Source organism: Actinia tenebrosa, unplaced genomic scaffold (genome assembly GCF_029948245.1).
Source record: "Actinia tenebrosa isolate PJP-AT-01 unplaced genomic scaffold, QUT_ActTen_1.0 PGA_scaffold10__47_contigs__length_13832649, whole genome shotgun sequence".
Lineage (NCBI taxonomy): Eukaryota > Metazoa > Cnidaria > Anthozoa > Actiniaria > Actiniidae > Actinia > Actinia tenebrosa.
Window position 1 is genome coordinate 1,166,507 of NW_028292570.1, and position 22,708 is coordinate 1,189,214.

Below are 22,708 nucleotides of genomic sequence, written 5' to 3' on the forward strand. Positions count from 1 at the left end.
AGTTTATCAGAATTAGATGCTAATTAGGAAAACAGAAATAAACTTACCAAAACTCTGTCTAGCCCTTCCCCTACCCCCCACGGTAGAAAATTGACATGAGGTTAGTTGTCCACGTGGTCCATTGTATGTTTACTATGCCATATAGACTTGACCTGATCTCATTAAAGTCGTCTAGATCTTGAAGACAAACTGATAAACACCTAGTGAAATTCCAGAGCTCATTTATTAAAGGTCATTCTCAATCCACAGTAGTGATACTCCGCTACGCTTCTCACAAGAAAGCTTGGACGTCCCTTCGCTGTCGTTTGTAGGCATTCTGGTAAGTTTCCCATTTTGAAGCCGAAATTTTTGGGTGAGGTTTGTTTGTCACTGTATAGATATGGCAGACAGCTTGGCTTGCCTTCTTGTACTCTATTACTCGTTTCTTAAACAATTAAACATGCCAGTCCTCCTGTAAAATACTTCGACAACAAACTACAATACGAAGGAAAGAGGATTCTTGTTGGAAAAGGGATCTCCGATTGCTTTTTTTCAGTTTCAATATTGCTGGCGCTTCGTTTCAAGCCTCCGCTCAAGCTATGTTATTAATAAAGTTTGATGTTTTAATTTGGTGATTATAATATGGCAGAATAGAACCTCAGAGTTTCCGTAGATTTTTTACTGAAAGCTAAAGCTTCTATAGTTTTTTTAAATAAAAAATAAGTTCAAATATATGAAAAATATAAGCAGAACTCGATAGCTCAAAGCGTTCAATTCTCTTTTTTATTTATAATCGAGACTCTCGGCGGCTTTTTTCCCCCTTCTCAGTGTATATCTCTCTTTTCTTTCTTCCTTTCGATTAAATGGACGAGTTATAGGAAAGATGATGACCAGCAAGACGTTTTCATTGATTTTTTTTGTACCGTGAAAAATATGAAGAAATGTTTTTTTTTTTTTGTGGTAATAGATCGGTTTGTTGTTCGTCACGCGAGATAGCGTGACGAAGTAAATCAATGATTTTCGTTTTCTTTTGCAAACGATAATGTAAGATTATTTTCAAATTATCAGTATAATTGTTCTTATGATTTTAATCATAAACGATTAATCTAATGTGATATTTGTTCTGATAATGTCCTATTTAAGGACGAATCAATGAAAACCTTTGCGGATCTGTAACTCAGCCTGCAAAAATTTAAACAATCCAATCGTTTAATTCGCCCAAAATGAAACCATTTCCCGTTCATAAAGGCAACCATAGATAATTGTTTATAATAACAAAAGAAAGCTTTAAAGTTATGACTAAACCAAGGAGTGGCTCGCGAGGTCATCGGTATTGTATGTTCGCTCCGTGTTGACCCAAAAGTCGCCTCTTCCCTAACACTCCTCCTTGAATTCACTTCATAATTGATAAATTTCTATTAATTATACATAGTATTTATTCATATCTAAAGATCTTCTTCTGGAATGGAATACATTAAGACTAAGTGAATCAGGTCTTCAAATTACACACATTTTTCAGGCATTATTGGAAATTGTCTCAAACGTCGCAGGGAGTTGAATCTTACCATTTTTAGTATTTTTTCCCTCGCTCTTAATGGATATCAGTTGACCTCAGCATATTTAGACTACATTTCTAAATTTAAAAGTGTATATCTATTTCTGAAACTAAATATGGGTAAAGGTGACCTTTACCGCGGAGAAATCTACACTGTCATGTAACGATATATTTGTCTGAATGAACGGCTTGTCTCAATATACAATACAATCTTAAAACACCATTCATAGTAATGGTTCAGCTTTACCTTATTGTTCCTGAAATAATGTTAATTGAAAATTATATTGTTTGAATGGGATGAATCTAACGAAAATCTGATAAATTGTTATTCACTTTTTTATTCTTTTTATCAATATTTTTTAGAAAGTTTTTTGTGGTCTATCATGATAACACACATCCGCTTCCTCTTTTTTTCTCGGAAATGACTTGAAGTATAGTTGTAATAAGTCTAAAAAGACGGATTTAATTGTTTATAGTTTATCAAGAAAAAAGGCATAACAACAATCTTTTTAAAATTTAAGGATTTCAAACATCGATTTTAATAAATTGTATACGGTTTTGCAGTCAAAATTCCTCTCATGTCTAAGAAAATATAGGTTTAACAGTTCAGCTATTCTTTTCTTTGTAGTACATATTTTTCATATTTTCTCGCGAAAAAATAGGATATTTAGGATACTCCTAACTAAGGGTTCAATAAAGTCGATTAACTATTTAAAATTGTCAAGAATTCGTTACCAAGAGGATGTGTTTGAGATGGCCATATTTGGTCATAACAAGGTGGCATGTTTAATTGCCGTTAGTGCCAAGGATAGTTCCTCTCAATAGAGCGTATTTTGGTTGGATCACACAGATCACAGTGGATTCTTTATCTCTGCCAGAAATGATGAATAGTAAAGAATATTCTAGAAAGGGTTTCCATGTCAAATTTGTGGTCTTGAATAGTTTTTATTTCTTATTTTTATGAGCGAGTGCCAAGGTGACTTTCCATGCAATTTTTGCACGCACCATTGCATGAAACGATAAATTTGGGAGACTTTGGTTTAAAACAATTATAACTCGATCGAATGAGAAAAGATAAAATAAAATAAAATAAAATAAAAAATCTAAGAAATAAAAAATAAAATAAGATAAAATCATTTTTCCCATTTCGAAACTAAATGTTCCGTTCCCTTTAGTATTAGTTGGTCTTATTTGTTTGTTTAACGGTAACGTGCAATATTGAGAAGACGTTTCTATACGGACCTGTGACATTTTTCACATTCTTTTTTTAGTTTTTATTTTTTTCAAGGAAAACTTAAACCAAACAGAGTATCATTTTTCAGGTATATATATATTTTTTCTCGTTAAAGTTTTAATTATGGAACTTCTAAACATCAGTGAAAATACAACCATTATCTTTGCAATGTTTTCCTCGAATCCTTTACAAATATTTCACATCAGGGTTCGTGAAATGTTTCCAAGGACTTTGGAACGTGACGTCATGGATACCAAGCGCGCACCACAGGTAGCCCAGTATTCAGAGACAATAATAAACTGCTGAGCTAATTAAATATTCATCAGTCCCAATTAGGACAAAATTTTGTTAACACCTTGACCAATGAGAGATGAGAACAAGGTGTAAATCATCAGTCAGTTTTATGTCAATATGATCTACAGAGGAGGTTGACAATGAACGAGATCCCATGCAGAATGATGCCTTGTTCTACGACTGCAGTTTTAATAATTATCTCAATAAGTGTGCGCACATTTTTATTCAACAAGAAATTTAGTTATTAGCTGCTGGGGGGGGGGGGGGGGGGGGGGGGGGGGGGGAGGGGGTGGTAAGAAAACAGGAGTGGAATGAGAGAACAATTTAATGAAAGTGCGTGATGTCATGATATTTGGAGGAAGCTTTGATTCTGATTATGTGCTCTAAAGACGAAAATACCTCGGTATTCTTGTTCTGGTTTTTGACTTGATACAATAGACATAGAAAGGGTAACGTATTACATTCTTTACATAAATGAACCTAATGTTGCGTGACATGATATATTATTACACGTGACTGTAACGCTGTAGTATCCTAAAATTCCAAATGGATGAGACATAACCTCGTGCGCAACATTGGCTAGTCGAATGTCGTGACAGAGCCGTGTGTTTCTTGACGTTTTATAGTATAGTCAAGTTTAGACGGTACGATTTTCGCCTACAACTATCGTATACAACACGCTCGCGTCATGACACCTACGATTGTCGTAGCTTTTTAAAACATGTTTTAAATCCTACAACTTTTTTTGTGTTGCACGCGTCTGTCGTAGGCGAGTTGTAGGCTTGATTTACTTGCTACGACTTGAGTTGTAGTATGGCGCGAGCGTGTTGTATACGATACTAGTAGTTGGAGGCGAAAGTCGTACTAAACTGGCCTTTATATATATACTGACTCGTGCCAGTCATAATCAATAAAGATCGTAATTCATTCGAGCTCTCATGCTTAGTTTGCATTTCTGTCTTTCATTTTGTTTTCATTGTTTCATTGTTTTTTCCTTTCTTTCTTTTATTTTCTTTTTAATTCATTTTTCATTTTTCATCTTTCATTTTCTTTTCATTTCTTTACATCAATTTCACTTTATAATTTTTCTTATCTATCTGATATATTTTGAACTTTTTTGCGTAGCTCTACTCATAGGAAAAAAATATTAGTTAAGCGCTCTAAAAGTAATTCTGAATTTAAATCACAACTTTCGACTATTTCCCGACACCGCTACTAAAGTTATAAAATATCCCCAGGTCCGTTTTAATCCAAACCTAAAGTGGGAGGGGGGAAATATGTAAATAGATAAACATTGTCTCTAATTTACTCTCTGTTGCTGCATACTCATTATACCATCGGTCTGTAAAAAAACCCTGGCGACAGATCTTATCCACTGTATTTCTGTTGTCGTAAGTGGAACAAGTTTCGACATAAAACATGGATTTTGAAAGCAATCATCAGCAGGTTTCGGTCACAGAAGAAAATGTCTCTAAACCAATGATGGAAGTTCAGTCTATTAGCAGTGCTACCCTTGCAGATATAGTCGACAATGATTCAAGGTACAATATCAACCCTTAAGCTCATGTGTGAACATACTAAATTAAAACCGCTTATTGAGGTTTTTAAGTATTCTATAGCCTTCTTGAAATGAGAAAATATGGGCGAGTTCTATTTATCGTTAAGAATTCTGCCTTAATTTAGAAGTTAATTATTAGATAATTGTTTTACTTTATAATCATTATCGAATATTTTTGTTTAATTCTTGATCTAAAAAACAAATAATTGACTTTTGAATAAGAGTAAAAATGGTCTTTTGTCTAGTCAGTAATTTTCCTACGTTATTCTGATTTTCAGTGGCTAAAGCCGTAAGTAATTTTTTCGCAATTCTCTTAGCTAGTTTAAGCTTCGTGACTACTATTTTACTATTGTTGATTCAATATTATTTTTATTTTTTGGTGGAATGAACATGAATTAACGAGCGCTCACGCAACAGGTGAATTTTCAGTAGGGAATCCGTACCAGGCTAGAGGTGGATTTGGGTATCATGTTTCACTCGAAAAAAGCTTCTTAAAAGACAAAATGATCTTTTAAAACTCGAATATCGATCATTATAAATTCAATTTATCACTTTTTGAATGACGTAGCTCAAGGACACACTTGAGAATCATACTAAGACTAACGAATCATTTAGGTACTTCATGCAAACGTGTCACAACACATTTTTCACTGAGACTTTTGCTTGACAACAGAGAGTCAACCCACGGTTTCTTCCCAGCTATTTTTGGACAAAATATGAGGACTTTTTGGACTTTTTGTTTATGTTTAAATAATCAGAAGTCTAAGTCATAAGCCTTTTGTTTAAGTTAGCTTGTTGTTAATTAAGGACATAATCAGTGAAGAGTAAAAGATATCTAGTAAGAAAAAACGCAAAGTCGATTGATAGCTACAAAGCCGGGACATGAAAGTACAACGAACTGGTAACCATTTTCGACTTTTTTTTTGTGAAAGAAGTAATTATCTAGCTTGTTTGACTAAAATTTTGAGGCATTTAAGGTTTGACCTTCTTGTGTTCGGATCACCGAGCCCAAGAGTGATTGGTTGAAAAATATCCACACGCCACTTCAAATCAATCAAAACTCGCCTGTTTTCATTCTAGTCTTGGTTTATTCAAAAAAGTGTTGCCTTGAGAAAATATGTACACAACAATAAGAGGTGTAGGTCAATGAAAATATTCACATAAATCATAGACTTTTTGTCGAGACTTTTGTGAAGATATTTCTATGTTTGCATATCAAGAATTGAATATATTTGGCGAGGAGGGGGTGATCTGTTTGAATCATTCACCCCACCCTACCCTGCTTGGTAGCGAAAGGTTTGAAGTATTAAAACTACTAAGATAAGATCGAAACATTTGGACGTAGAATTTTTCCTTTTCTCAAATATCTTAGGAGTTGACGATGTCCCTTGTTCTTCTTGTGCAGTATTTTCCTTATTCAAACACTACTAGTAATAGAGAAAGAAATAATACTCAAAATAATAGCACGTAAATCAAAAAACAAAATTGTACCTATGAAGGGGCGGATCTAGGGGAGGTGTGCGGGTACCACAGGTACCCCACCTCTCCCAGATGAGCTGATATCTACTACTTCATAATTGGTGTTTGAGTTTGTAAGCAAAGGGTGCACCCCATCCTACAACGAAAATCCGGATGATGCGCTCCCTCCCCCTAGAAAAAAATTGTTTTGTATATCTTCAATTGGCTGGTTTCGAATACTTATTTGTCAAGTTATTTGAAGTATTCAATGTATTTTTATAGCCTTGCATAGTGAAACTATTACGAGGTTTTGATTCGGCTTACTTTAAATGCCCATCCGACTTCAAACTGTGCTTTTGTTAGTTGAGCATATTCTGCTAGATGCCTTCTCCTTTTTTGGAATGTATTGTAAGTTAACAGTGCTTGGACCTCGTTGCGTAAGTTAGGGTAAAAGACCCTCCTGCTAGGGCTCATTCCCCTGAAGATCAAAAAAGACTCGTTTTTTTTTAATAGCACTAGGGCCACCCTACCTTCATGTAAAAGTTGGACAATCGGCGACTTCTAAAAATGGATACAGCTTTATTATCATATTTCTTATAATCGTATTTGATGTTAGCAACATATACATATGGAGGATACATTGAATATAGATTTCGGAATCTTCATGCTTAGTGTAGTGTACAGTATCTAAAGTATGAAAGAAATGAAATGATTCTTAAAATAGATATCAAATCACGTGTCATCATTCCCTTGAGTATTATTGAAATTGCTTTTCTAGTAACACTCCAGGACATACGTTACAATCGGTTCGGTCTGGATGGATTTACATTAGACTTCTTTAACGTATACGTTGAATAGGCCCTTTGCAGTTAACGGGCACGCGTCTGTTCCGGAAAGCAAAATTTTCGTTTTTGTTTTTGTTTTAAATTGGTCTTTATTGATGTGTAGGACGTCCACGCTTTCTAGTTGAGCTGGCTCATTTTTTACGCGACTTGAAGTTGTGAAAGGCCCATTGGCCCTCTTCTTAGGTCGTTTCAAACAAGGCTCATAATTTACCTATTACGCATGTTCTTATATGATAAATAATTAGATAGTTATCAAGGATCGGAAGTGGTTTCTAGACTAGATCAAAATCTGAAAACATTACGCCTACATTACTACTGGTAGCGACAAGGAAAAAAACCCCATCTAATATATTGTTAGTATATAGACATAAGAAACGACAACATTTGTATTTTGTACCCTTATACCTACTAGAATAATCCCCTTCGCAGTTTCCTGCGCCATCTTGAAAGGTAGCTGTGACTTTGCATTGAAGCAAGACGAACGGTGAGCTTGCAATGATAAAGACTTTTTTTAACACCTTGAACAATCATTCACATGTCTCTATCTTTGCAAGCTTTTGCAAGCAATTACACAACTACCTTTCAAGATGGCGCAGGGAACTGTGAAAGGGATTATTAGGTTAAGAGAAAAAAAACATACTATTTTATAAAAACAATACTGAAAACAAATATCAATATAGTGTTAACACGAAAGAGATAGCTGCACTATTTGTGCTATTTTGGGGAAAGGAAAAAATCAAGACATTAAAGTGTACCTAAAGAGGTTTAAAAAAGACGATTACTAGGTCACGCGATCATGTGACGCGCTCGCTCGCTAAGTACATATAACCAAAAGCACGCCAATTTATTAATTCCAAAACTAAAATAATTTATTTATAATAAAAGCTATTGTCAGACTAACTGACTGAATGAACGAATAAATGAACGAATGAACGAATGAACGAATGAACGAATGAACGAATGAACGAATGAACGAATGAACGAATGAACGAATAAACGAATGAACGAATGAAAGAATGACAGAATGAACGAATGAACGAGTAAAAAGGAAATAAAGTAAAATATAAGGAAATAAAAAGATTCCTTCTTTCAGTATTTTTTCCAACCAATTCCAAATCGTTCCCTTACTACTTAGCTTTTGCTAGTATTTTGAATGAAAACCATTAAAGAGCTTCCTCCCATTGGCTCGGTATAACCCTTCATTCAATTTATTCATTAAGTAATTGCCCGTGGAAATACCACAGTCTTCAGACGATTGTGGCAGATCGAGATCGTAAAAATGTTAATCACTCTCTTTTTACTCACGCATGTGTAGTGTTGGTCAGCGCAGGCTCCGCTTCAGTCGTTTTAGGGAGTTGTTATAGAGAGGTTTGTTTTTCTGCTAATATTCCTCCTAACTTCATGAAAATTAATCCAAAGACAACCTTTTCTCGCTGATATAAGGTATGTTTTGTATAAGCGGTGCTCAAACACAGGTAAGCAAAAGGGAAAGCTTCGAAACGGTTGTATTTTGTATTTTCAGACATTGCCGTAGGAAAAAGTCTCTTACTTCGAAACCTCATAATTCGTAAATAAGACTGGCAGAACCAAGAGGTCTTTAATAGTAAAAGAATGTTTCACTCTGAGTAAAGAGAAGAAATAAGATCAGTTCTTGAAGAAATGTCGGAAGATTTCTGTCTACCATAAAACCTGTCACTTGTGTAATTCGTATATCTAAGCTGAGCAAGGTTTCTTTTCGTTGTATAAAAATAGCTAAATAGTGATTTTAACATAACTTTGAAAAATAATGGCGGTTTTATGGCAACACTTGTCATGTGATAAAAATTATTTAAATGAATTATCAGAAGAGGAAGACAAAAGCGTAATAAAGTCATTTTTAAGAGTTTTTTTAATATTACTATTATGTTAGCACAAGAACGGAAAGATCTTAACTATGGATATCTTGAATTGAATAATATTGAAAGTGAAACACAAATGTAAAGCCAAAAATCATTATAAAAATATTGAAAATGTTGAATTAGAGTTTGCAATAAATATCCTAAAAGTGACAACTTATAGAAGGCGATAATATAAGAATACGACTGGATACTAGGATATTGAATTCATAAAAAATAGAATATGAATTGTGTTTTGGTTTTCAATGGTAATCGTAGCAGCATGCATGCGGCTTTGACATTAGCAAGCTTTGACATCTGAATGAATGCAGGATATTTTGGAAATGATATTTTGATTTTGGATTAAGTTTGGCCGGAGCTTTTATCTTAAGTGAGATGAAATTTTGTGTTTTTAAGCTCAAGGATTCAAAATGATCAATATTTCAAGTAAACAAAATAGTGAAAAAGAAAAATACTAAAACATACTAAATACTGTTGATAGGTGGCAAATTAATTTATGGGACAAAACTATTCAGACGAAAGATGATTTATCTTTAGGTATTTTAGTACTTAAAAAATTTGCTCCTCGGGAACTTGAATTTTAAGATTATAAGTAAGATTACAAGAGTATTTTGTGAAAGACAAGCAGCATGTGTCATTAGATGAAAGAATGGCTAGCCTATGAATCATTTGCTAGCTAGTGGAAGAATTAAGAGTAAATTGTTTTTGGAATCATCACTAAGTAGTGTTTATTTTTTGAGAATTTTGGCAGATGGACAAGGAAGGATTGAATTAATGAAATGATGGATGAATGGATGGATAGAGGGATGGATGGTTGGATGGAGGGACGGACGAACAAACGGACGGACGGATGGACGGGCGGTCAGACGGACTGGCGGTAAGACGGACGGGCGGACAGACGGACGGACGGATAGATATTGACCACTAAACGAATTTTTCGACGTAAGGTAAACCTTGTACTTCTATCTTGTAGTGACTTTCAAGAACAAGGTAAGATCGCAGAAAACGAGCTTCCTCGTAAAGGCAGTACCAGACGAGCAAGGGATCTATTTGAGAATCAACCAATGGCGGACTCAGAAAGAAGCAGTCATGACGTCACAGTCGTTTCCGAAGGAGTAGCGACGGCCAGCCGAAAGAAGTTCGAAAGCGGAATGGTTTCGAATACGACGAGCGCTGAAAGCCGACAGATCGATGATCTACCCGAGGTAAGGATACTGTACTCATTACTAATAAAGAATAATAAATAAATAAATAGTTAAAAGAATCAAATGATTCAGTAGTTTCATCCACAGCTAAAATAAATGCATGGCATTCTCCAGCGCACTTGAACCAGAACATAAATCAAGAAACTTGGAACTTGCGCTCGAAAAGAGAATAATTCGAGAACTGGAGAAAAAAACTGTCAACGTACAGGGAACGAAACAACACGTTTGGAAATCGATCCTTTGTGTAACTGATGCTAACTCTTACGGAAGCATCTAGGTACATCATGTGCTGCTCTGCGGTCTGTTGGAGATTGACCTTTGTAAAGGACTACGTGTCCCATTGATATATCTCCTTGGGATTGTATTTTTCGGTTTCTAAAAGCTCATAAATAAAAATAAATAAATAAATAATAAAAAAAAAAGTTTACTATCCAATGTAACCATTTTCGATTTTGAGTGGAATTTTGAACAGCTCACACATCTATCCATTCGTACGTACGTCATTATTTTGTCAACGTTCGTTTACTCATGAATATGACATTCATATATTTCATTTCACTTTATCCCATTTGCTCATATTCGAATTCAAACGTCTGACATATATGACATCACCGTTCGTTTATAGGCAGGGATAGCTTCACAAGCTAAATCAGTGTTCGAAAACCGTCACCAGGGATCGTACACTCGCTACGTTGACGAAGGCTTAAACGAGATTCACGGAGGACTGGCTTCCTCCGCTAGGGAAGCTTTTGAAACTGGCCAAGTACAAAATGCTGAAACTAAGAAAGATTTGAAGGTCGGTTGATTTTGTGACAAAGAACAGGGAAAAAGGGAAATTTAAAAAGAACTGTCCTACTGACTTTGCCTTCCCGCGCTTCGATTGGCTCACTGGACGTTGTCAAGTGCCATGTCCATGCCATGATATTTTACATTCACAACGTATGCACACGTCGCGGGGTTTCATAAAGAGATATCTGTCATATTTAATAGTTGTTTTCGATATAGACCCAGTTTCAGTACGTCGGAATGCAGCTCAATTTGGAGGGCAAAACAATAGTTTTCCAATTCTCAGGAGATGGGAATTCTTTTGTTTAGTCCTTCAAATTAAACTACTTTGACGTCACATGCAAGGGGTCTATTCTGCGAACTTGGTAGTTATAATCTGCGCCCTCAAATTTGTTTTTTTCGCGGCCGTCAATCAAAAATAATCAGTCGGTACCTTTTATGTTCTTGGCTGGCGGCAGCGAAAGACCAATTTCACAAAAAGTGTTGAGATGCTGAGTTCGCAGAATATCGATAACCGCACTAAGTTAAATTCATGGATGCGTGAATTTTTCATTCAGGATGATATCAAACCAGCTTCGGGACTGGCTCTCAACACCAAAACCATGTTTGAGCAAGGAAACGTGAGTAACGTGTCATCCAGCAAAGAAAGAGATGAAGAAGGCGCCTTACCATCGAGGGGAGTGGCTTCCAAGACACGAGAACAATTTGAGAAGGGAATAGTCAGTAATGTAAGCTCGTCTAATGAGAATGGCATTGACAACAAGCCAGAGAGTGGCACAGCGTCCAAGAATAAGGCTCTCTTTGAGCAAGGTAGGTGAGGCGCGAATACCTGGGGAGTATCATGTATGGTGAAGGAATTTACTTTTGTGGTTACAGTTTTCCTTCTTCTTTGTCATCAAAAAAAGAAGAGAGGGAGAAGATGGGAATGAAAAGAAAGGAAATGGAGAGGAAAAGGAAAGGAAATAATAGAAGAAAAAAAAAGAAAAACAATACAAAACACACACACATGACAAAAAAAAATCAAAAGAAGAAAACAAAGGAAAAATGAAACGAAAGAAAGGAATTCGAAAGGAAATGTTTGGAGATTCTAGTGCGACAGAAGCTAGCTAGACAATTAAAGCGGTACGGAGAGTGAAGGTTGCATTGGGTAATGGTCGATGTACTTTTTATTTATAATATTTATAGATAACATGCATTCTGTTTTATATGTTTTGCTTTGCTTAGCTATCTTCAAGCATACGCTTTTCTCAATGCATTTATTCTGAACATGCGTAGTGCCGCAGAGGGGGATTGGGCCGGGAGAGGAGGAGTGTCTGCGCATTGCGCATGTCAATGCATCCGTCCTTATATCGACATACATTCGTTTTTCTTTTCTACAACAACTTTTAATTCTGTTTTGTTAAATCAAAATCTAATTGCTTACTACATAGTACTCGACAATGGAGTTAACAAATATCTAGTATGTGACGTATTGCACATATAGTACGCATGCGCAGTCAGTTCAATTAAGCCAATAACTGTAGATTATAACTATGCTAAACTTAAGCATAAAAATTCCACGCTTAAGCCACTTAAAGAAAGCTAATTTTCATTATATTACCCCTATGTTTTTTTAGCGTTTGATATATAGTAAAATTTGCTAGAAACTAGAAAAACAAGCACCCACTTTGGAATATGATTGGCCTTGCATGAACATCAGCACATGAACACTGCACTCTATACTTACTTAGAAAACCCGCTTCACCTGACAATGCTAGCAACTATGGTACAACACTATTCTCTTATGTTGATAAGTATAATGTTTTTCTCGAACGAATATTTTTGATTTTTGATTTTGGTAACCAATTTATGATCAATTTTTTGTTCCGAAACGTTTTTCATAAAATGTTTTTGATTTTGTTTGACATTTAGATTCAGTTATTTCATGACCATTACGAGAGAAGGGATTTTTCGAGCATTTGTAGGTGTATATCGGTTACTATAGTAACCAGCCTGTATAAGGTCAAAGTTAACGGTAGTTTGGTTACTATGGTAACCAACCTGTAATCCCATGAAGACCATCAAAGAGGAAAGGTTTTGCATTGATTATTCGTAAATGTCGCAGTTGCTTTGGTTTAAGGTGTATGTTAACTTTAGCTTAGGTTCAGTTTCTATGGTAACCATTTTTATGGCCAATACTCACATCAAGATCATTACAGGAGAAGCCTTTCGAAGTGAGCAGAAAACTGTTGGTGAATTGGATGATCTGCACGATATAGCCAGTTCAGGTGCTGCCACAACCGTGCGCAGTAGGTTCGAATCGGGTGAATATACCAGAGAAGAGAAGAAAGAAAAACGTCTCAGCTTCAATCCAGCAGCAGGTTGGTTCCTGCCCTCCCGGGATGGGGAACGGGCTCTTTTTATACTCAGTAGGGGTAGGGTGGCAAGGTTTGTTTCTCTTTGATAAGTATTATTAGAAAAATCCGAGCTCGTGGATTGTTCGTATAAGTTCGGAACTAATACAGCCTTTCCAGACAACAAATCTCTAGGAAACGAAGATAAATTTTAGGTCGGGAATCGATTCTTAAAGCTAAAGTCTAGACAAGCCTAAAAGAAATGACTAAATTCGTTAAATGGTTGAAAGTTTTTCATCAGTTTTTGCTACGAAGCTATTGTAGTTTTATTCAAGATGGCCGTGACAAAACCTCGATGGATCACACCACTGACCAGTCGATAACGGTAACGCATGAATGATCGTATCACATGCAATTACTAACCCTAATATATCCTCGAGTGAAACTAGAAACTACTAATAGTTTCCCTACTAAGGTCCTACACCTCTTTTGATAAATTCGAATATGATATAACGGATTTTAATTCTCCATTCGTGATGACGTCATTCATATGTATACTAATCTTATAATGTTATCTTGAAGACAGTTTTACATATGCAATCTCATCATTCGTCGTCGTTTCCAGATATTCGCTTCTCAGATGACTTTATTTTATGCATACTTTAATTATAGTCCTACCTATCTATTGACTTCATATACGTGGTAGTCAGTTATACCATTCTTCGTTCTAAACCATACTTTGATCCAATCTTGCGTACTTAGATTTTCCAGTCATAGTTTTGGAAATTTAAATAAATTTGAGTTGGAATACCTGTGGTATAGTTTTGATGTAAGAGTCAGAGAGGAGATCCCGCCTATATAGCACTCATGCTTATGTCATGCTCAAAATATAGCGGTGATATAGCGGTGAACTTGTTGAAGAAAATTTGTCAAACAGACAGATAAGTGGCTTCACTTTAAAGTGCTACTACGACGAAAATCGCTCAAACTTGGATTCAGCTGAAACTTCCTAAGAATACTCTTTAAAGGTCCAATAATCACTGTATGAAGTGTTTTCTCGATATTCAGAACGAAAGTATGATATTTTTACGATTATTTTTTGGAGTCTGTGACGTCGTACACTCAACATCGAACATCGCTCCATACATTTCTTTGTAGTTTATGATCAAAATATCAGTAGTAAAGGGAGCAAGAAATACCCAAACACCCCAAAATATAAATTATAGTCACAAGTAATGTGAAATTAGCACATTAGCCACCCTTTGGGCTTCATAGGAATAAAATAAATGAAGGATTTATATACAAAGAAATATATGTAGCAATGTTTGATGTTGAGTGTATGACGTCACAGACTCCAAAAAATAATCGTAAAAATATCATACTTTCGTCCTGAATATCGAGAAAACACTTCATACAGTGATTATTGGACCTTTAAAGAGTATTCTTAGGAAGTTTCAGCTGAATCCAAGTTTGAGCGATTTTCGTCTGAGTAGCACTTTAACAATTGTACAGTGTACTATATAAATAAAAAATCGCAAGAACTTCTCGTACAATTCTTAATTAATAGTTACTCGTAATGTTTTTAAAGTTCTTAAATTGCACTCTTCTAAATGAAGGCCTCGTGTAATTATCAGAAGTTTTAAAACATCACTCGTACCTATTAATAGCAGTTATTATGGATTCATGCAAATGAGATGCAAAAGAGACAACAATAGACAACTGTAATAACAGCTATTACGAATTGCATTCGAGGTCACTCGATTTTCTATGCTTACTAACGATTGCGCAGACACATAAATACAACTCAAACAAAGAATTTGATTCTCTAGAGAATGACACGTCAGAAATGGGAAAACTTTACGCCCAAGCTGATTTGCAACACTAGAATAACAAAGTTTAAAAGAAAGCATGAGTGTTAATCAGGTTCTCTCATCAAATCAGCGGTTGACGTTACTCTACGTTCTTTAACTGTAATGCATGGTCTGCATGTTCTTATAAGCAATGAAACAGAACTAGCTAGAGTTTAAGCCCTGATGCACCACAGGTAGCCCAAACATTTCGCCATTCGTACTGTCAATCTTATACTACTGTAAACATGACTCCAATGATTTAATTTTTTTTATTTGTTTCCATGGTAACATAACAGGATCATCGTCAGCAGCGAGGTCGTTTTTCGAAAGCGGACCCAAAACGACATTCACAAAGCAAAAGGAAACAGAAGAAATTCTATCTGATTCTGGACTCGCGCGTAACACACGCGCGCGCTTCGAGAAGGGTGAGGTAATTGGCGCCGAAGGTAGTCCGAGGACACAGAAGGATGACTTGCCAACTCAAGGCAGCGCAAGTGGAGCCAAGGCAGCGTTCGAGGCAGCATCAGCTGAAAGGACCTACAAGAAAACAACTGACATCGAGAAAGAAATGGAGATGATTTCTCAGGCACTCCAGAATCCTAATCGCTTTGATTACGACGATGAAGAAGACGCTAAAGTTGATAGGAAACTTGTTGATGATGAGTTGAAAGCTACAGCTGGGAAAGCAGCTGAAGCCAGGTAAGAAAATTGTTTTTTTTTTTCTGAACTAACCCAGCATTTGAAGTTTCGCATTTGACTCATTCTTACTCCAACACACACTGCCACTGCTTTCAATAAGTTATACAACTCTCAACTCACATGTTGACTTTTACGGAGAAAATCGAGAACCGGAGATATCGCTGATAAATTGATTTTATATGTATCAGAAAACGAATCGAAAAAGGAGAATTCGAGACACATCAACACAGAACAATAGATGAAGAAGAACTACAAGCCGCACATGGTAAGATTTATGGCTGAAGAATAATGTTAATTAGAACCACATACATCGATAATTGTAATTCCCTCTCCTAGTATGCAAACAGATGGCTTGACGCATGCGCAGTGGATTTGAGCTGTCGTCATTTCAGCTATTTTTAAGATTAAATTTTGGAATTATCTCGTAGAATTGTGGGGTTGAATTCCGGAAGACGGATTAACAAGAAAAAGGACCTTATTTGTCTGGGTGTAATATTTTCCACTATGCGTTATTGTTTAATGCGTATAAGAAGACACATGAATATGGATACAGCTCAAACAAAGATTGTTATTCTCAAGGGAACGACACGTGGCCTGAAATGGGAAAACTTTACGCCCAAGCTAAAGAGGTCTATCAAGGCACGGACACACGGTGCAACATTGCGCGCAGCATTGCAGGCTGCGGTTCATTGAAGTTTTCTACTTCAGCAACGTTGCGTGGAACAAATTGCGTCGTGTGTCATGGCTCGCAACATCAATTGCATGCAACATTGCGCTCAAAGTTGCACCGTTTGTCCGTAGCTTTAGGGATATAGATCTGTATCTGTCTTGCCCTTTTAATGACTTACGGGTATTTTCTTTAAGGTGTTCATGTTAATTATTGTCTATAATTTGTGTTCTCTAATCCAGGATTGGCGCAAGATAAGAAATCACTTTTTGAAAGCGGACAGCTAAACAAACAAGCAAAAAAGACAATCGATGAGGAAGATTTGCCAGTGTCAAGAGGAATCGCTATGAACACAAAAAGTCAAATCGAGCAAGGTAGCTTGGTTCGAAAGCCAAAGAAAATGATTGAAGAAGAAGAACTACCATCGTCCAAGGGGATTGCGATGGAACAGAAAAGATTGATTGACAGCGGCCATTATATCCAAGCTGGTCACAAAACCATTGAAGATGAGGACCTTCCCCAAGCCACTGGTGCAGCGCAGCACCAGAAGACTCTTTTTGAAAAGGGGGTCTATGAGCATGCGCCAAAAAGGACCGTTGACGAAGAGGAATTAGCGGTTGCACATGGGTCTGCTAGAGAACAGAGGATGTTGTTTGAGAAAGGAGTTCAGGAACACTCTACGAGGAGAACTATAGACGAAGAAGAGCTGCAATACTCCCGAGGAGCTGCAAGTGAACAAAGAAAGTTGTTTGAGCAAGGAGTCCCCGAACACAAAACGAAAAAGACACTCAATGAAGAAGAACTTGCATATGCTAGTGGGAACGCGAGTGAACAGCGTCGACTATTTGAAGAAGGGGGTGCATTTGAACGATCACCCAAGAAGACCATGGATGACGATGAGGAACTAGCTGCTGCTCGAGGAGCCGCCCAGGAACAAAGGAGAATCTTCGAGGAGGGTCATCTTGTGAGTAAGCCAAAAAAGTACATCGAGGAAGAGGAATTTCCCGGATCAATGACAGCTCAGCGATCGGCTGCCGAGAAGAATGGCGAAGAATTTGGGTAGGGATTCCACGTTCTTGTATTGCCTGAGGGTGTGAAATATAGTCACTAATAATACACTCAACAAAATTATTCTGATTCTGATTGGACAAGAGTTGTACAATTGAATCCCAAAATGTATTCTGTAGAGTCCTAATTATTTTGCTCAATTTTTTTGAGTGTATTATAAACAAAAAATCGCACAATCTTCTCGTGCAATTCTGAACTTATAGATACTCGTGATGTTTTGCCTCAAGGCTCGTCCAATTTTGAAAACTTTCAAACACCACTCGTACCTATAAATTCCGAATTGTACTCGAGATCGTGCGATTTCCTATACCAATTGTTGCATTTTTCAGAAATGAACCCGAGGAATCAACCGCGAAAAAATCAGTGGAAGAAGAACTTTCCCAAATCCGAGGAGCAACAAGCGAGCAGCGAAGACTATTTGAACAAGGAAATTTTCAAAAAGGTACAACGAAGAAAACCATCGATGATGAAGACATGTCCTTCGCTAGTAGCAACGCGGCACTCGAGCAAAAGAGACTGTTCGAACAAGGTCATCACGAGAGTAAGGTCAAGAAGTATTTGGACGAGGAAGAGTTCCCTGTTAGCATGACTGGTCGAACGGTCGAAGTTGAACAAGACGAGGAACCCGCTAGATACGTGTCATCCGATGCAAAGCCTGGTGAAATACCATCCAAGTATGTGCATCATAGAAAAATGAAATAACATGTTTATTTTCTTTAGGATTATTGGGGTGCAACCACGTGACTCAAAATCCCTTGAGATATAAATAGCAATGAAACAGCCGCCATGTTGGTTGATCTAACAAGTTAAAACAAGCTAATGAAAAATGTTTTGTTATTGTCAACCAACATGGCGGCTATGACATAACATGCACCCCAAGAATAGAATAGTCTTTTTCTTTTTCAGCGCATTGTTTTTTTAATTTGTGTAGATCAGTGTGGGCTTGGATATGTTTTTCTTTATTTTCTATCGAGTCTTTTGGCTTTGGAATTCAAAGATTAGTCACACTGCGACATTCTTTACAAATGGGTAGTTTGCAGTCATTTTCAAGCGAGTGGTAAAAGACATGTCTTTCATGTTGGATGGTATAATAGACCTGATGAGGCAATGGTTTCCTATTACGGTCAGACCACGTGTCATTCCCTAGAATATCATTTCTTTGTTTAACGGTTGCGCATGAGAAGACACATGAATATGGATGCAAACTCAATCAAATATTCTTATTCTCGAGAGAATGACACGTGGTCCGTAATGGTAAAACATTGCAATACAACGAATTGGGTCTGTTAGAGAGCCTAATAAGAACTTTGTTAGATTTAACCAAGACGAAAAACAAAATCTGAAGCGATTGGCTGGTAGCATGTTAGCATGTTTGCATGATCTTGCACCTTAAGCAATCTTTTTTTGCAAATTGATTAGCACCAGTTGCTCATTATGTAGTTATCCATTGCAATTGATACCTCTATTAATACTCCTTATACCCCTTACTAATAAGCTGGATGGCATTTCATAAACGGACAGCTAGTTGCCCGGTTCCCGCGAAAGTTTCTTTCCATATTTGCTATGAAAACTCTATTCAGCGGACACCATTTATTAGGGAACACTAGACAAGGTCTACTAGACGAATCCAGGTACCACCATAAATTTCAACACGAAAGAAAATGAATGAAGTATTTTGCGTCGTTTTACCACACGACGCAACCGTACAAATAGGCCGTTTGCAACAAACAGTCACGTGCTGTTATATCACTTTCAAAACGAATAAATTGCACTAAAGGTCCCTTGGAGGAGGCTCTGCTGCTGGATGGCAAAAGAACTAATATAATACTCCCATTTCGAGTTCGCCTTTGCTCAGTCTTAGCCTCGATTGTGTACAAATGTGTTCTTTTCTTTCATTAAGGTCCATTGTATAGTAAGGAATGTACGAAATACGGAACAATACGAGTTGATTAAAATGCCACGGGTTTTGGATTAACCGAGGCTGAGCAAAGAGAGCTCGAAACTGGAGTATTGCACAAATTGTCTTCACCTCACTATAGATTTATAGGGTCATCTCACCATCTTCTATTTCAGATTCACTTCCGTGAATGGCACAGAGGAAACGCATGATCAAGATGGTTCCGTGTCCATCTCAGTCACAAGTACACAAATCACTGCAGATAATGAATAACACAAAATAATCTCTTATAGCATTTCTAGGCATGCTAGACTCTGTCTCTATCTGCACTAGATCTTTAAAACAAATTATTATGCAAAAGGTGCATCTTTTATTCAAAGTTGCTATTTTTAGACGGTTTTTAAAGCATGTTTCAGCATGTTTCAGAGAAAGATCCTACCTTACCAAAGTCTTTCACGTCTGATTTCGTTTAAGTTTCGTTTCTAAAATCAATAGGACCTCTTACTTTGGATGCCATGTTTTCCCATTCCTGATATCGTTCCATTCTATTGGGTGTAATTTTTTTGTTTACGAATAATTCAGTCTTAAAGTAAAAGTTTATATTTTGTAATAAGAATTTTATTGTATTTTGAAGATATTGATAAATTGTTGATGTGCACGCACGCATGTTAGCACGAAAAAAATTAGCCAATTATTCATTTCTAGCTTGCAAGACTTCTATTTTTAGCAACCAGGACACTTCATGTCAAATCAGTACCTTCTGATACTAGTCAGATACCTGCATGAATAATAGCAATTGGAAGCACGCACACTAAGCTTAATTTTGTCATAGCAGCAGGATTCTTTGTGTTGACAGGCTGTGGGCATCCCTTTGTGCATCCCTTTCCATGAAATTCAAAAGACATGTTCCGCACCATGTTTGTTTATGTTCATGGCTTTGGATCTAACGAAATATCAAGTCAATCCCTTTATTCCTTGATCTTGTAGCAATGATAACATGAGGTTGCTGTTTGCTTTAATCCAGTACCTAGTAGAATAAAACAAAATTAATTATATTATTTTTCAATAAGAAAATAGAGAATCAGAAGTGTCAAACACAATGTATCACTGAGCAATGGAAATCATATAAAAATAACTAAAAACACACGAACTGTTGTCGTTCTTGTTGTACTTATCCTTGTCAGAAAAATGACAACCAAACTTAAAGCTTATAAAGAAATTTAAGAAAGCTGACATCGATGAAGCCGACTTTAAATAGAAAATTTAAAAAGTGACTAGGATTCGCGGTTTCGGGAACAAATATCAAAAATATACCATTGGCCTTCTTGTGTCAGCAATGAGGTTATCTAGGCTTATGTGTTGGGATGTACTTTGTCTTTTTGAATCAATGTTTTCTCATCTCCACCTCAAAGACGCGAAACTAGACAAAGAGTATATGGGAATGTTTTGAAAGTAGAGTTTGTTAAGGTTCTTTTACTCAATCGTAAATTTGTGAATATTTGTGTCACTGAAGTTAAATGATACTACCCTTGAGTGAACGAATCTGTAATCAAAGACAATGTGCAAAGGTATTTCAATTTTACGACTTCGAAAAAGTATATTCCAGTTAATCCAAGCGCTCACGTGTAAGGGCTAACAATTCCCAATTATACAGTATATTTTTAGAGCAAAGGCAGCACCTTCTACTCAGATATTTTAAGACTCTGAGGCATGTATCACGTACTTATCGAAAGCGTATTTTCCCCCCCTAAAGTTGCGGATTGGCCTTCCAACCTCACACGTATCCGGCTGTTGAATACGCCACTTGAAACCGCAACTATTCGAAAAGGGACACGTTTGGGCGCGCGAAAACAATTCAAAAACGCTACGTGTGGATGAGTATTTTTTTCGAAAACGTAATAAAAACTTTTATAAATTTATTTATTTGCGATCTCTTCAGTGAGTCCAGTTCAGGAGGCCTGTGCAAATGACAATAACAGTCATTGATGAGTCGCATATTGCATCCAGGCAAGGGCTTCAACATGTAACACCCCGCCCTCCGAACATAAACTTTAGGAATTTTGAGCAAATAAACCCAGTGTCGTGTTTTCGGAATTTAACGGTATTTGCATGTGTTCGTTGATTTTCCCTAGACTAACATTTAAGGGAAATGAAAATCTTTAATGTTCGACCGAGCCTAAAGCTGCAATGGCACGTTTTCCGTTTCTCCCAGAGCGTACGTGACACTTAAAATGTTTCGTAATGATTTTTCTTTTCTCCAGTGTGTTATCATGCATGCAGGGGTACCGGATCAATAACCCCAAGCTATTCAATTCTTGCAGAGTTGGTCTTAGCTAGCTAAGCCTAATCAACTGTGTGAAGATTAATCATGTGTCACAATCCCTGAAATAATGCATTACCTCTAATAGGTACCTAATCAATATCAATTTGATAGCTAAAAATGCGAAGATTTAGAGATTAGAGAAAAAAGAAATACAAAATAGCAAAAAAAAAAAACACTTTAGGATAGAGAAGCTGATACCGAAATGGTATATGGAAAGTACGTTAATTAGATGTATCTAGTGGCCTACTTGAATCGAACTCTCAAACGGTTTGAGAGCTCGATCTTTAACTGTGCGAAACGAAGGCGCGAGACACCCCACATCACCACGGGCTTATGGTTTCGTATTTAAGCAAGAATATTACATTTCGGCTCATTGACAACTTACGACGTTCTAGAGTGCAAACAATATATATCCGTAAAATATCACAAATAAAATAGCACAATTTCATGCAAATTCCATTGTTTTCTATTTAGTAATTAGTGTTTCACGGATTAACTGTGGTCACTACAGTGCGGTGTACGAGACAAATCTTGACCCACCCACCACCCCTTCGGCGACGTTTTTTCGCATGCTCCTCTCACTCTGCTCCTTTATCGTCTCGGTAAAATTTCTTTTCCCATAAATTAGACAGGCAGGGGCGATGATAGGCTATATTAACGGTGAAAATGATATACTATTCCTGCCTGGAAATAGATTAGCCCAGAAGATCTTTCAGGATATCTATTATTTTGAAGTTTTTTTAAAGGTTTTTGAAATGAAAGATAAAATAGAGAGAGAAAGCTTATTGATATTAAGATTTCTTGTCTTTTATTTTTCAAGTTCAATCACGTTCAGGTTCATACGTGAGCCACAAATGGTGGGTCGTTTTATCTTACTGTTAGCCCATCCACTATCATGGTGAAGCCAAGCTGTGAATTCAGAATTGTATCATTCTATCGTATCCACATCCAGGAGTCTAGAAAATTAATGAATATGCACTTTTTTCTTATCTGGAGTGACCTGGAGTGAAATCACTAGTTTAAAAAACTCATAAACTCGTAAACTCATTTTGGCGACCCGGC

General features: G+C 36.7%; 1 protein-coding gene across 5 annotated transcripts; it reads left to right on the forward strand.

Annotated features, from left to right (window-relative positions):
- Window positions 1-144: 144 nt before the first annotated feature.
- LOC116287130 (uncharacterized) lies at window positions 145-20,469 on the forward strand. 5 transcript variants are annotated; one of them, XM_031693767.2, is made up of 10 exons: window positions 145-319; window positions 9,792-10,023; window positions 10,649-10,819; window positions 11,367-11,619; window positions 13,008-13,169; window positions 15,289-15,691; window positions 15,880-15,956; window positions 16,601-17,417; window positions 17,756-18,100; window positions 19,500-20,469. In XM_031693767.2, exons 2-10 carry the CDS (start codon window positions 9,883-9,885, stop codon window positions 19,594-19,596), a joined length of 2,466 nt encoding a protein of 821 aa, XP_031549627.1. In that variant the 5' UTR covers window positions 145-319; window positions 9,792-9,882; the 3' UTR covers window positions 19,597-20,469. The 5 variants fall into 5 exon arrangements, with proteins under 5 accessions (XP_031549627.1, XP_031549625.1, XP_031549626.1 ...); XM_031693765.2 differs by lacking the exon at window positions 145-319 and adding an exon at window positions 4,390-4,603; XM_031693768.2 differs by lacking the exon at window positions 145-319 and adding an exon at window positions 8,248-8,366.
- The last annotated feature ends 2,239 nt before the right edge of the window (window positions 20,470-22,708 follow it).